Source organism: Schistocerca piceifrons, chromosome 3 (genome assembly GCF_021461385.2).
Source record: "Schistocerca piceifrons isolate TAMUIC-IGC-003096 chromosome 3, iqSchPice1.1, whole genome shotgun sequence".
In the NCBI taxonomy this organism is placed as follows: domain Eukaryota; kingdom Metazoa; phylum Arthropoda; class Insecta; order Orthoptera; family Acrididae; genus Schistocerca; species Schistocerca piceifrons.
In genome coordinates, this window is record NC_060140.1 from 584,536,153 (window position 1) to 584,550,123 (window position 13,971).

The window sequence follows — 13,971 nt, forward strand, 5'->3', positions numbered from 1 at the left end:
CTGGGCACCTCCTTCTGCAACAATGGTTGCCTAGACAGCAGTTCGTGGAGCTCCAGACATAATCCCATTGTCCACAGCGATACTTCTCTTGCTGTAAACATGCCCATTTTCTGACTCCAGCCATGCAGGGTGGCTATACGATCCTGCATGCCTGAAGCAACAACACTGATGTCCACTGAGGAAATAGCTGAGAGGCGTCATTGGGCCATGTGCTGGTAGATGTTTTCATCATTTTCATGCTGTACAACACAATCTTCTAAAAACAACAACAGCAGCAACAAAAAAACAACATTTATATGGAATTTCTAAATAAGAAACCCTGCACATACCCTTTTCTTATACAGTGAGAATCATCCAAAACTTGCACTGCAAATATTGTGGGAAATGAAAGTGCGGATGATGTGTGGTTTTCATAGAATGGATTGGGAGTCATATTGTTACCCAATCAACAGACTGTAATAATACTTAGGAAAATAGACAGCAACCTCACAGAAAAAAGTCTGCTGGCACCAAATCTGGGGAACAGACTGGTCAAGGTACAGGTCGTCTGCATCCAATCCAACAATTTGGAAACAATTCGTGAGGACATGCTGTAGTACTTTGTGCACTATGGGCTGGACAGCCATCATGCTGGTACCACATATTCCTCCTAGTCTGCACAGGAATGTCTTCTAGTATCCGTGGACAATGGCCTGTTACAAGGGTGCGATACTTGTGCACAGTCAGTGTTGCATCTATGAAATATGGGTTTATGAGCTCATGGTTCTCTCTCCCACACCACAAGTTTAAATCCCATGAATACTGGCATTCCATGTGATGTAGCCAAAGGGAGGTTGTCAACAGACCAATAGTGCATATTTTGGTGGTTTACCTGGCCATGATTGATAAATGAGGCTTCATCACCAACAGAGTTAGAAAACTGCTGCAGAAGTAAAGGGAACTTCACAGCAAATATAAACATAGCCAAAGCCTTGCAGACAAACAAAAATTACGCGAAGCGAAATGTAGTGTGAGGAGGGATATGCGAGAGGCGTTCAATGAATTCGAAAGTGAAGTTCTATGTACTGACTTGGCAGAAAATCCTAAGAAATTTTGGTCTTATGTCAAAGCGGTAGGTGGATCAAAACAAAATGTCCAGACACTCTGTGACCAAAATGGTACTGAAACAGAGGATGACAGACTAAAGGCCGAAATACTAAACGTCTTTTTCAAAAGCTGTTTCACAGAGGAAGACTGCACTGTAGTTCCTTCTCTAGATTGTCTCACAGATGACAAAATGGTAGATATCGAAATAAATGACAGAGGGATAGACAAACAATTAAAATTGCTCAAAAGAAGAAAGGCCGCTGGGCCTGATGGGATACCAGTTCCATTTTACACAGAGTATGCGAAAGAACTTGCCCCCCTTCTTGCAGCGGTGTACCGTAGGTCTCCAGAAGAGCGTAGCATTCAAAAGGATTGGAAAAGGGCACAGGTCATTCCTGTTTTCAAGAAGGGATGTTGAACAGATGTGCAGAACTATAGACCTATATCTCTAACGTTGATCAGTTGTAGAATTTTGGAACACGTATTATGTTCAAGTATAATGACTTTTCTGAAGACTAGAAATCTACTCTGTAGGAATCAGCATGGGTTTCGAAAAAGACGCTGGTGTGAAACCCAGCTCGTGCTATTCGTCCACGAGACTCAGAGAGCCATAGACACGGGTTCACAGGTAGATGCCGTGTTTCTTGACTTCCGCAAGGCGTTCGATACAGTTCCCCACAGTCATTTAATGAACAAAGTAAGAGCATATGGACTATCAGACCAATTGTGTGATTGGATTGAAGAGTTCCTAGATAACAGAATGCAGCATGTCATTCTCAATGGCGAGAAGTCTTCTGAAGTAAGAGTGATTTCAGGTGTGCCGCAGGGGAGTGTCGTAGGACCGTTGCTATTCACAATATACATAAATGACCTTGTAGATTACATCGGAAGTTCACTGAGGCTTTTTTTGGATGATGCTGTGGTATATCGAGAGGTTATAACAATGGAAAATTGTACTGAAATGCAGGAGGATCTGCAACGAATTGACGCATGGTGGAGGGAATGGCAATTGAATCTCAATGTAGACAAGTGTAACGTGCTGTGAATACACAGAAACCAAGATCCTTTATCATTTAGCTACAATATAGCAGGTCAGCAACTGGAAGCAGTTAATTCTATAAATTATCTGGGAGTAGGCATTAGGAGTGATTTAAAATGGAATGACCATATAAAATTAATCGTCGGCAAAGCAGATGCCAGACTGAGATTCTGTGGAAGACTCCTAAGGAAACTCAGTTCGAAAACAAAGGAAGTAGGTTACAGTACACTTGTTGACCCACTGCTTGAATACTGCTCACCAGTGTGGGATCTGTACCAGATAGGGTTGATAGAAGAGATAGAAAAGATCCAACGGAGAGCAGCGTGCTTTGTTACAGGATCATTTAGTAATCGCGAAAGCGTTACGGAGATGATAGATAAACTCCAGTGGATGACTCTGCACGAGAGATGTTCAGTAGCTCGGTATGGGCTTTTGTTGAAGTTTTGAGAACATACCTTCACCGAGGAGTCAAGCATTATATTGCTCCCTCCTACGTATATCTTGCGAAGAGACCATGAAGATAAAATCAGAGAGATTAGAGCGCACACAGAGGCATACCGACAATCTTTCTTTCCATGAACAATACGAGACTGGAATAGAAGGGAGAAACGATAGAGGTACTCAAGGTACCCTCCGCCATACACAGTCAGGTGGCTTGTGAAGTATGGATGTAGATGTAGATGCAGATCACTTAATAAGATACAAGATACATCTGGCGTATCCTGTCTTAATGCCCACATACAGAAGTTAACACGATTCTCATAATCATTTCCATGTAGTTCTTGATTCAGAGAGATGTGATAAGGATGGAACCTTTGTCAACCAAGAATGTGTTGGACACTTGCCTGATTCGTGCCACTCCTACTAGGAGACGAGGTACTGGCAGATGTAAGGCTGTGAGGGGGGCGCAAGTCACGCTTGGGTAGATCAGATGGTAGAGCACTTGCCTGTGAAAGGCAAAGGTCCCGAGTTCGAGTCTCGGTCTGGCACACAGTTTTAATCTGCCAGGAAGTTTCATCAAGAACATTAATCTCCCCCTCTTCTGTTTTCATTTGTTGCCTTCTCTCATGTTGTCTAGGTGTAACACTATCACTTCCACGTAGCTGGTTGAAGAGGTTGATACATAACTGCCAATACGGTTGACATCTATTGGAACATCTTACCACATGCACCATACAATAACAAACTGTATAGCTCCTACACTCTCCATGCACTATGAGCATGTTGGATTTCTCTGCATTAGCAAATCCCATCATCCACTCATAACCTACTGCTTGGACTATCAAATTTTAAGTGATTAGCAAGTCACAGTGCACTGAAGGAACACACAACCACACTGTAAACAAACATAACAACATTGTACCTAGCAACTATGCACGTTGAATGGCACAAGAAAGTGTAGGTGTGAATACTTTTCAAAATATGATGTCTCATAAATTACTCACATTAGAATCTGGCAACAAACACCACTGACATTCTAATTTACCCTACTTTTAGTTTGTTAATGTCAATAAGCTTTGTTCCATTTAACAAATGTGCGTTTGCACAAAAAATACACTTTCTAAGAATTATTACAATCTGTTGATTGGCTAACAATACGAGTCCCTGATTACTGATCCATTCTGTGAAACCACTCATCAGCAGCGCTTTCCATTTCTGCAGTATTTGTAGTGCTGGTTTCAGGTGATTCATCCTATATACTAAATGCAGATGGCCTTATGTCTACCAACTTTGTGCAGTGGTACCGAAATGCTAATAATTTACACACCCAACCATCTATCACATTTCACTACAAGTTGATGTTTCTTTATTTTACAGGTCCATCCTGATCACACAGACTTATACACTTCTTCACTACAAGTTGATGTTTCTTTATTTTACAGGTCCATCTTGATCACACAGACTTATACACTTCACTATTTCCGGTTTCGGCTACTGCCATCTTCAGATCTGTTACAAACAAAAACCGTGTGTAACCAACTAAGCTCAGTTTGCTTACACTAAATCTATAAAAGTCCTGGTGCTACATAAGATAGGTAAAAAGTGTATATATGATTAAACAGCCATGTATACCAGCCATACATAGCATAAAATATTCTGATGTACTATCAACGTCAAACTAAACATGTAGGTACATAGTAAGTGATGGTGATGAATGCGTCTGGTATTTATACAAGGAAACTGAGGTCAGCAGTGGGCACTATAGCTAGGGTACATGATTAACCAGTATTGCAAATGTAATGGTTAAAATGCAGTATGCACAGTCATTAATTAAAATTACTTCACAAAGCAAAATGAGTGTCTGACAATAAAACATGTACTGACATACTACACTTGGAATTGGATCCATACCTGAAATCAACATAAAAAGTGCAAACACTAATAATGTGAAGCCCCTAGCCTGGCAAGGTAAAACACACAATTGTATAAAAGCCAGTACAAAAAGTATAACATTAAAAACATCTATGAAATAAAATCTTCCAGTCTGACACATCAGTTACCATACATGTCACTAGTCGATAATACATCCAGAGTGTGGTCTCAATGGTGGCACGTCATGGCTTCTCTGTATGACATTCTTGTTTTCCTGTGTTGGAACTTTTGGAGGACGGCCCAGTCTCCTCGCCACTGCCGGCCAGTGCACACGACTGCAAGCCAATCCACTGGGATGCTCGATGCTGCTCAAACCAGTAGGATTCTGAATACATTTGAGCAGCATCGAGCGCCCCAGTGGGTTGGTGTCTGGTGGTGTGTGCCAGCCATCGGTGATGAGGAGACTCGGCCTTGCCCCAAAGTTCCGCCGCAGGGAAACAAGGACGTCATACAGAGAAGCCATGACGTGCTGCCATTGAGACCACACTGGATGTATTATTGACTATCAATTTTTTAACTTTTAATTAATAGTCACTGCTTTGTTAATTACCTTACAATTGTGTTTACAGTAATTGATCTGTCATGCTGGAAGATTTTATTTTATACAGGGTGAAAAGTATTTAAATCGACAAACTCTGGGAGGTTGTAGGGGACATCAAAACAAATATTTTTCCCTAATGTCATTTTTTCCTATGAGGATTATTTAAACCGGTGGAGACCGTTTTACACTCTTCAGTTGTTAGAGGCCGTACTACGATCTTCAGTTGTTAGAGGGCGTATCACGCTCTTCAGTTGTAGGCAACTGCTGTCCACCACTGTAGTAGTGCATTGTCTCTCATTACTAATGGAGTGATACACCTGGAGGGAGTACACTGATATGGTTGGTGCGTACTGTGTAGCGTACCACAACAGACGAGCTGCACAGCAGGTTTATCAACAACAATATCCTAATCGCCGTATCCCGCATCATACGACCTTTGTTGCTGTGTACCAACATCTGCGTAAGACCGGTCATTTAGCAGATTATTTCGACAGGGACACTGTCACACAGTAAGAACGCTGCAATTTGAGGAAGCTGTCTTGCAGCATGTGGAGCAGGATCGTTCAATCAGCACTCGTGCAATTGCAGTTAACATGGGGACGAATCAGACGAATGTAAGAACAGTCCTTCAAGAGCAACTGTTACGTCCATTTCACTTACAGCGTGTCCACAACCTGGAACCCATTGATTATCCACCAACAGCACAGTTTTTGCAGTGGTATCTGGAACAGTGTGAAATGCATCCTACATTTCCATCCTCTGTGTTGTTTGCCGATGAAGCAACGTTCAGGCGTGATGGAGTCTTCAACATGCACAATTCGCATGTTTGGAGTGGGGATAACCCACATGCCATAGCTACTAGCACTCATCAAGTGTGGTTCTTCGTTGTTGGGGACTGTTTAATTGGGCCGTATCTGCTACATAGGCTATTAAATGGCAAGCACTATTACAATTTTCTCGCCAGAGCATTGCCACAATTGCTGGAAGACGTCCCACTCCCTACAAGACAACACATCTGGTTCCAACATGACGGGGTGCCGGCACATTTCAGTCGTAGTGTGTGTCGATTCCTGGACCAACAGTTCCCAGAAATGTCGATTGGCAGAGGTGGTCCTGTATCATGGTCTGCTCGATCCCCAGATATGTCCCCTCTGGACTTTTTTGTGTGGGGAGAGATGAGCAACCTTGTTTACGCAACTCCTGTTGTATCAGAAGAGGATCTGGTTGCCCAGATAGTAGCAGCAGCAGGAACAATTCAGGATACTCCTGAGGTTTTTTCCTGTGTCAGACAGAACATGATCCGATGGTGTAACATTTGTTTACGTGTCAATGGAGGCATTTTTGAAAATCTACTGTAATTGAAATTGGGTTGTGTTAATGGTCATAAAAAAATAGAAAAGTGTTTGTTGGGTTAATTAATTTGCCGTCAAAAAAATCTTCTTCTACTGGTTTAAATACTCCTCACAGGAAAAAATGGCACTAGGGAAAAATATTTGTTTTGATGTCGCCTACAACCTCCCAGAGATTGTCGGTTTAAATACTTTTCACCCTGTAGACTTTTTCATCTTATACTTTTTCTACTGGCTTTTATAGAATTTTATGTTTTACCTTACCAGGCTAGGGGCTTCATATTATTAGTATTTGCACTTTTTATGTGGATTTTAAGTATGGATCCAATTCCACATATAGTATGTCAGTACATGTTTTATTGTCAGATGCTCGTTTTGCTATGTGAAGTAATTTTAATTAATGGCTACGCATACTGCATTTTAAACATTACATTTGCAATACTGGTTAATCATGTACCCTAGCTATAGTGCCCTCTGCTGACCCCAGTTTCATCGCATAAATACCAGAAGCATTCTGGTCGTCACCATCACTTACTATGTACCTACATGTTTAGTTTGATGTTGATAATACATCAGAATATTTTATGCTATGTATGACTGGTATACATGGCTGTTAATCAAGTAAACACTTTGTATCTTTCTTATGTAGCACCAGGACTTTTATAGATTTAGCATAAGCAAACTGAACTTAGTTGGTTAGACACTGTTTTTGTTTGTAACGGATCTGAAGATGGCAGCAGTCGAAAGTAAGTGTAAAAATTTGTGCGATCAAGATGGACCTGTAAAATAAAGTGCCAAAAATATGATCACGGACTCATTTTCAGACTTTATGTCTTCAATTGATAAATTTGAGGTTTGCTGTGTGTCATCTTCTTGGTGTTGCAATTTTAATGCTAGCAGTGATGCTGGAGTAAGCTTAGTGTTTCTTGAGCATTTCCCAACAGACTTCATGATGAAACAGTTCATAGGAGAGTGGCCAGAGGTCAGTGTTTAATAGGTACAATATTTCGGCAAGTGACCACATTGCCATCATCAGGTGCAGTGATGAACAGTTCATCAGTGTATCTGAAGATGGCAGTGTGGTTGCTTGCGTTAAATGTTGTGTCTTTTGGGCACTTACATTCACTTGTTCATCCTTGAACTATTTCACCAGTAAGCCCTGCTTTAAAATCTGTGGTGTTTATTATAACTTTCAAATTTAGTGTATATGAGTGGGTGGTGGCAGCAGGGAGAAGTGGGTGGGAAGGCAGGAAGAGAGTGAAATGCTCTCAACCAAGAAACATAATTTTGAAATATGAGCTATTGTGTTCACATAAATCTGAGCTATTGTGTGCATTTAAGTTTTTCTCAATGCTTCCTACAAACTGAAAGTGATTCTTTCATATCATTGTTCGTATTCCACCTAGGATTTTCCATTTTAGCACTGATTTTATATATTTAATATACAATGAATTTAAAATGTTCTATAGTTTCATGAAGGATTATTGTGGAATGGCGACAAGACCCAGTTCCTTTTCAACATAAAACTGCTTAAAGTATAAAGAAATAAAAATTATTTTGTTAAGTATTACATACATAAGTATAAATTAGTGGAAGGATAGAGAAACAGCCTGACAATATGTATTGTTTATACTTTTTTACTTGGCACATACCTGATTACTGCTGTCAACTTCTGTCGTTGCTGCAGTAATTCGTCGCATGGGATGGGAACATGTCTTACTGTCAGCACATGTGGAATCTGGGCACCCACATTCGAGTTGCTTGCTAAGAGCAGCTGCACGAGCTACACGCTGCTTCTCCATAAGTTGCGTCACAATGGCTTCCACAGTTTCAGCTGTCTGTACCAATAAGATGTGATTAAACAATGCTCTTTTGTAATGCACATGTTGGTTATCAGACTAAAATATGGATTAGACAAAAGCATTTGAGACACTAATAATAAACGCTATATTTATGGAGTTACTTTCCTGGTGGATTTGTAATTCATAGATATCACATTTAATTTTCCCCTTGTACTATAACATCTCCAAGTGTGTCACGAGTTCTGTCTTCCCTCATTAGAAATTGTTATGGCCTGCTTAACTTACACATCTGTCACAGCCATTGCAAATTCATTAAAAGTACCTGCAGACATTGTGTCTATTTTTATAACTGTTTATGGAATCCACAAGGAACCTCTGTCCCTTAAATACTTGTACAATAGTAGGCAGAAAAAATTAAACTTACTGGTGACAACAACTGGCATTAAGATGAGTCACCCCTAACAAGGAGAGCCCAGTGACTGACAAGCTTAATAAAACACAATGATGATAAAAACAGTAGGCTGGGATCTTCATAAAACAGAGCTGTTGCCAATCTGTCTCTTGTATAGCTTGCAAAAGTAGAGAAGAGGATCAAGTGGTGGAAAGGACATAACTGAAACATTGCATGTAAACCTCCAAATTTATTTTTACACTGTTCCCTATTGCAGAACATGTTTACTTGTGAAGAATATCTGAGAAATTATTAGTTTGAGTAGCATGAGGATGAAATAACACAGCATTGTGGTCTTCATGGTCAGAACTTCAAAATTTTATTGGAACAAATAATGAAGAGCTTGTTACTCACTAAGACCTTCTCTTCTGCTTTTCAAGGAATAGTAAAGATCCTATTAACCACAATTCAGAATTTAAATGCATCGATTAACAAGAGGTCAAGCAGTTTTGGGAGCTGGTGGTTGTCCTATGCCAAGTTGGGTATGCATTCTCTGTTCGAACATCTAAATATTTAAGGCTGTTTTGATGTAGTAATGTTGAGAATTGCTGTTTCTGGTAACTGAGTTGGAGGTTCTTGGAGTATAGTTCAGCTCTGTGAACAAGCCTCACTCTCACATCCCACTGGACAAAATGCCAAGTTATCATCAGGCGCACGACACAAAAAGAATGTGTGTTATGTAGCACATGAAAAAGTGAAAGATGAGTCTACAGTGCCTTAAAACTGGGATAATTTGGTTAGGGTATGGTAACCCTGACCAAAGAGAACCTGTTCTTCTGATCCTATTACACAGAACAATATATTTCAGAAACAAAACTCAGTTCCTTGTAGCATGACAGATACACCTGGGAAAACAGCACTTTGGAAATGGAAAATGAATATGATTCTTTGGAACGCAGAATGTAAACACTAGTTATGGCCAAGCAGAATGGAAGAAATTGCACAAGCAGCACCATTAACAAATACTGTAGCACAACAAGAAATATGAATAAGTGGAATGAAGAAGATAGAGAAAGAGAATTACTTTTCTGTTACTATGGGGAACAGGTAGATACAATTTATAATGAACAGGGTTGCTGGTTGTTAAAAACTTGGAAAACAACAAATTACTATACACACCCATCAATGAAAAATGAAATGATCATACAATATTATTGGCCAGGAGCCCCAGTAGCGTTCTGTGACCGCCTCGCACAAGTCATTCTATTTGACGCCACCTTGGTGATTTGCACGTCAATAAATATGAGATGAAATGATTAACACAACACAAAAACTCAGTGTGTGAATGAAGAAAATCTTTTACCTGACCAGGAATTGAACCTGGGCCAACACTTTCTACAGGCAACAATGCTAACATGTTAATGAAAGAATGAGAAAGATAAGAATACAAATATGTCTACTTTATAACAATGGCATACTTCAATGCCAAATTGATGACACAAGACTAACTTTAAGATGTAGCCATAAAATACTCAGCCTCCAAAGAGTTATTAGAATTCAAATCAATTTGATTCAGTGAAATATGAAATACATCTGGACTTCAGGAAGTAAGCTACACATGTTGTCCCTAATTAAGACCATTATGCAACAAGGGTGGTGCATTGTCAGAAGAGAACACATGTTCTGAGTTCACTGCAGCCACAGTTCTGTTGCAGTATGGAAAGCAGATGGATCACAGTGCAGGAATGAAATGGCACAACAACTGGAAACACACTCCAAAATTTAAGTAGACTCAACAGTACAATTCCTGTGGGCAAAATATTTAAATTTGATACAGATTCAACATGAAATTCAGATGCTATATAGTCCAGGTGAAATTCCATGTCCAGTGTAGTGACATGTTGACATAAATCCGATTAAGGCCAAACAGATGCTGGTGAAGCTGATTGGGAAGTCCACATCTCACAACATGTAATTTCAGCCTTTTCAGAGAGCTGAAAGAACATCTAAGGGAAAGAGATTTTTCAACAAAAAGGACAGTCAAACAGTGATCATTTAATGTTTCCAACAGCAAGAAGCAGATCGAGCAACTGAACAATTTTTACAGCATTCTGATTGTTGTTTAAAAGATGTGGTAATTATGTTGAAAAATAATGTGGCGTAACTCTGATATTGTGGAGTGTAGTGCATCATACAATACAAATTATTTGACCTGTCATATTAAAGTTTAAGTTATATTTTGAAGTGCCCTTGTAAAATGATTATGAAAAATACAGAACATGGTTATCATCTAACAGTAATACAGCAAATCAATAATACGCTAATGTGACAAAAGTTGTGGGATAGCAATATGCACATACACAGATGTGGTAGAATGAGTACACAAGGAATAAAAGGGCAGTGCATTGGTGGAGCTGTCATTTGTACTCAGGTGATTCATATGGAAAGGTTTCTGACATGATTATTGCCACATGACTGAATTAACAGACTTTGAACATGAAACAGTAGTCAGAACTAGAGACATGAGACAAGCCATTTCAGAAATTTAAAGGGAATTCAATATTTAAAGATCCACATTGTCTGGAGTGTGTTGAGAATAATAAATTAAAGTCATTATTTCCTAGCATGGACACTGAAACTGCCAATGGTCTTCACTTAATGACCGATAGCAGCAGTGTTTGTTTAGAGTTATCAGTGGTAAAATACAAGCTGCCCTGTGTGAAATTACTGCAGAAATCAATGAGGGCAAACAATGAAGGTATCCATTAGGACAGTGTAGCAAAACCTGGCATTAAAGGACTATGGTGGCAGACGACCAACGCGAGCTTATTTGCTAACAGTACAACATTGCCTCAGCACCTTTCCTGGGTTTGTGACCATATCGGTTGGATCCTAGGAACTGGAAAATAGTGATCTGGTCAGATGAGTCCTGATTTCATTTAATAAGAGCTGATGGTAAGGTTAGAGTGTGGCCCACACCCCACAAAGCCATCGACCCAAGTTGTCAACAAGGCACTGTGCAAGCTGGTGGTGACTCCATAATGGTATGGGCTACGTTTATATGGAATGGAATTGATCACCGAGTGTAAACGGTTATTTTTGGATACTTGAAGACCATTTGCAGCCATTAAACAATAGAATTTTTATGGATGGCAACGTGCAATGTCACCAGCCCGCAGTTGTTCGCAATTGGTTTGAACAACATTCCGGACAATAAGAGCAAATGATCTGGCCGTCTACATTGCCCATTGAACATTTATGGGAAATTATTGATAGGTCAGTTTGTACACAAAATCTTGCACCTGCAACAATTTCGCAATTATGGATGGCTATAGAGGCAGCATGGCTCAATATTCCTGCACGGGACTTCCGACAAGTTACTGGGTCCATGCTGTGTCAAACTGCTGCACTACGTTAGGCAAAAGGAGGTCCAACACTATATTAGGAGGTATCCCATGAGTTTTGTTACTTCAGAGTATATATATAAAAATCATCAGTAACAGACACTATCAGTTCTGTTCAGTTGTAATTCTGATAATTTTCTTGTCAAGTTAAAGTTGAGATAAAAGGTCTCTGAGAAGAGGAGTCAAGGTAAGTTTAAGGCAGAGAGATAAGCTATACTAAAACTAAAACACAAGGGCAAGAAATATAGAACAAGAAGAATCAAGGTAACAGTAAAAAGAAGGGAAGAAGAAAAAAATAATTATATATAAGACTGGTGACAGAAAATGGCATCCTTAATCCAAGACACATTCAGTGAAACTATAAGGTACAGGAAGAAAGAAAAAAAATTGTCCACTGAAGACAGTCAAATAGTGATAAAGGAGAAAAATTAAATCAGAAGAGGAATGCCATAAAGGAGGACAAGAAGAAACTGTACAGGATGCCAAAGATGCATGAAGTCAAGCAAATAAAACAAAAAAGAAATAAAAGAGAGTACATAAAATCTTAATGCAGAAAAATAGAATATCTCTGTGAATTAAACTGAACTGATTTATTTGCCCATAAACAACTGTTGTGTTGTATAAGGCATCATTGTTCAGACATAATTACACAAACTGTTGTACAAATAATTAAAGAAACAGTTAACATAAGTTAAATATTATTACATAATATTGCTTTCTTGTACTCATCACAAAATTAGTTTTGTTGCACAGATTGTGCACACTAAAAATTAGGTTGTAAGAAGATTGCCCAGAAAGTAATGCACCACATTTTTTTTCTTCAACAATTCTTTATTGAACATAATGAGAATTACACACATGAAATAATCGTGTTTTATCTGCACACCCTATTTTTCCATGTAATCTACATTCCGTTCTATGGCCTTCCTACAGCGAGAAACATGGGTATGTATGCCCTGTTGGTACCAATCCTTGTCCTGGTGGCAAAGCCAGTGCTCCACTGTGTGAATCACCTCCTCATCATCCTCAAAATGTCTTCCATGAGTGGCATCCTTAATGATGAATGACATCAGCTCACTGCAACATGTCAGGTGTGACAGCCATGGATGGTCTGACTGCTGCAAATCATGGAGCTCTGCCGAACCACCTTCTAATGACCTCACCCTCTGTGCCCAGTGACTAATTGTACTTCTTTCGACAGCAGTCGCTCCATATACTTTGCACAAGCGTTTGTGAATATTCCCCACAGTTTCTTTCTCTGCAGTCAGAAATCCAATGATGGCAGTTGCTTGTAACATACATCACCTACAGATGCCATTTTAAAACTGTCCCACAGCTATGCTATCTGTCAGAAGTGACAGAAACTTGGCACACTCACTCAGGAGGCTTCAATTAATACACACATAACATTTCGTATTCGAAGCATTGTTTTTGGCAGAGAAAAAAATGTGGTGCATTACTTTCTGGGCAACCCTTGTGTGCCAGAAGCTACAATTTTATGTGTTAGAGTGAAATTTATAATCAAAGATCACCTTTTTTCTTTATATATAAATTCATTAGTGTTACAGAATGCTTTTTGTCCAGCCATGTCTCTACAACTATTTTAAATTTATTTTCATGTAATTTCCTCAAGTCAAATGGTGTACGGTTGAAAAATATTTTGCTAGCATCCAAAAAATTATTTTGGACTTAATTTCAACAAGTCAAGGAGTGTGTCTAAGTTCCTGTTTCTGGTTTGATATGAAAGCACATCTGATCTACTTGCATACATGGACATTCTGTCTGGCATGCATAAGTACTTTGAGTATACATAGACTGGGGACTGTAAGTATTTTATTCTCAATAAAGTACTGTCTGCAAGAAGTCAAATTGCTCAAATCAAAAATACACCTAACAGTTTTTTTCTTCCAGAAGAAAACCGCTTGTGTTCCAGCAGATTTTCTCCAAGGAAGTATTCTATAATGTAAGTGTGTATGAAAAATGGTG

At 39.3% G+C, this 13,971-nt stretch overlaps 1 protein-coding gene across 1 annotated transcript in view; it reads right to left on the bottom strand.

Moving 5' to 3' along the window:
• LOC124789300 (calmodulin-binding transcription activator 1) overlaps positions 1-13,971 on the bottom strand; it is a 1,803,646-nt gene that overhangs the window by 241,063 nt on the left and 1,548,612 nt on the right. The window contains exon 11 of the mRNA XM_047256611.1: positions 8,041-8,226. Within this exon, the coding sequence (XP_047112567.1) occupies positions 8,041-8,226 (186 nt within the window). The remainder of the gene's footprint in view (positions 1-8,040; positions 8,227-13,971) is intronic.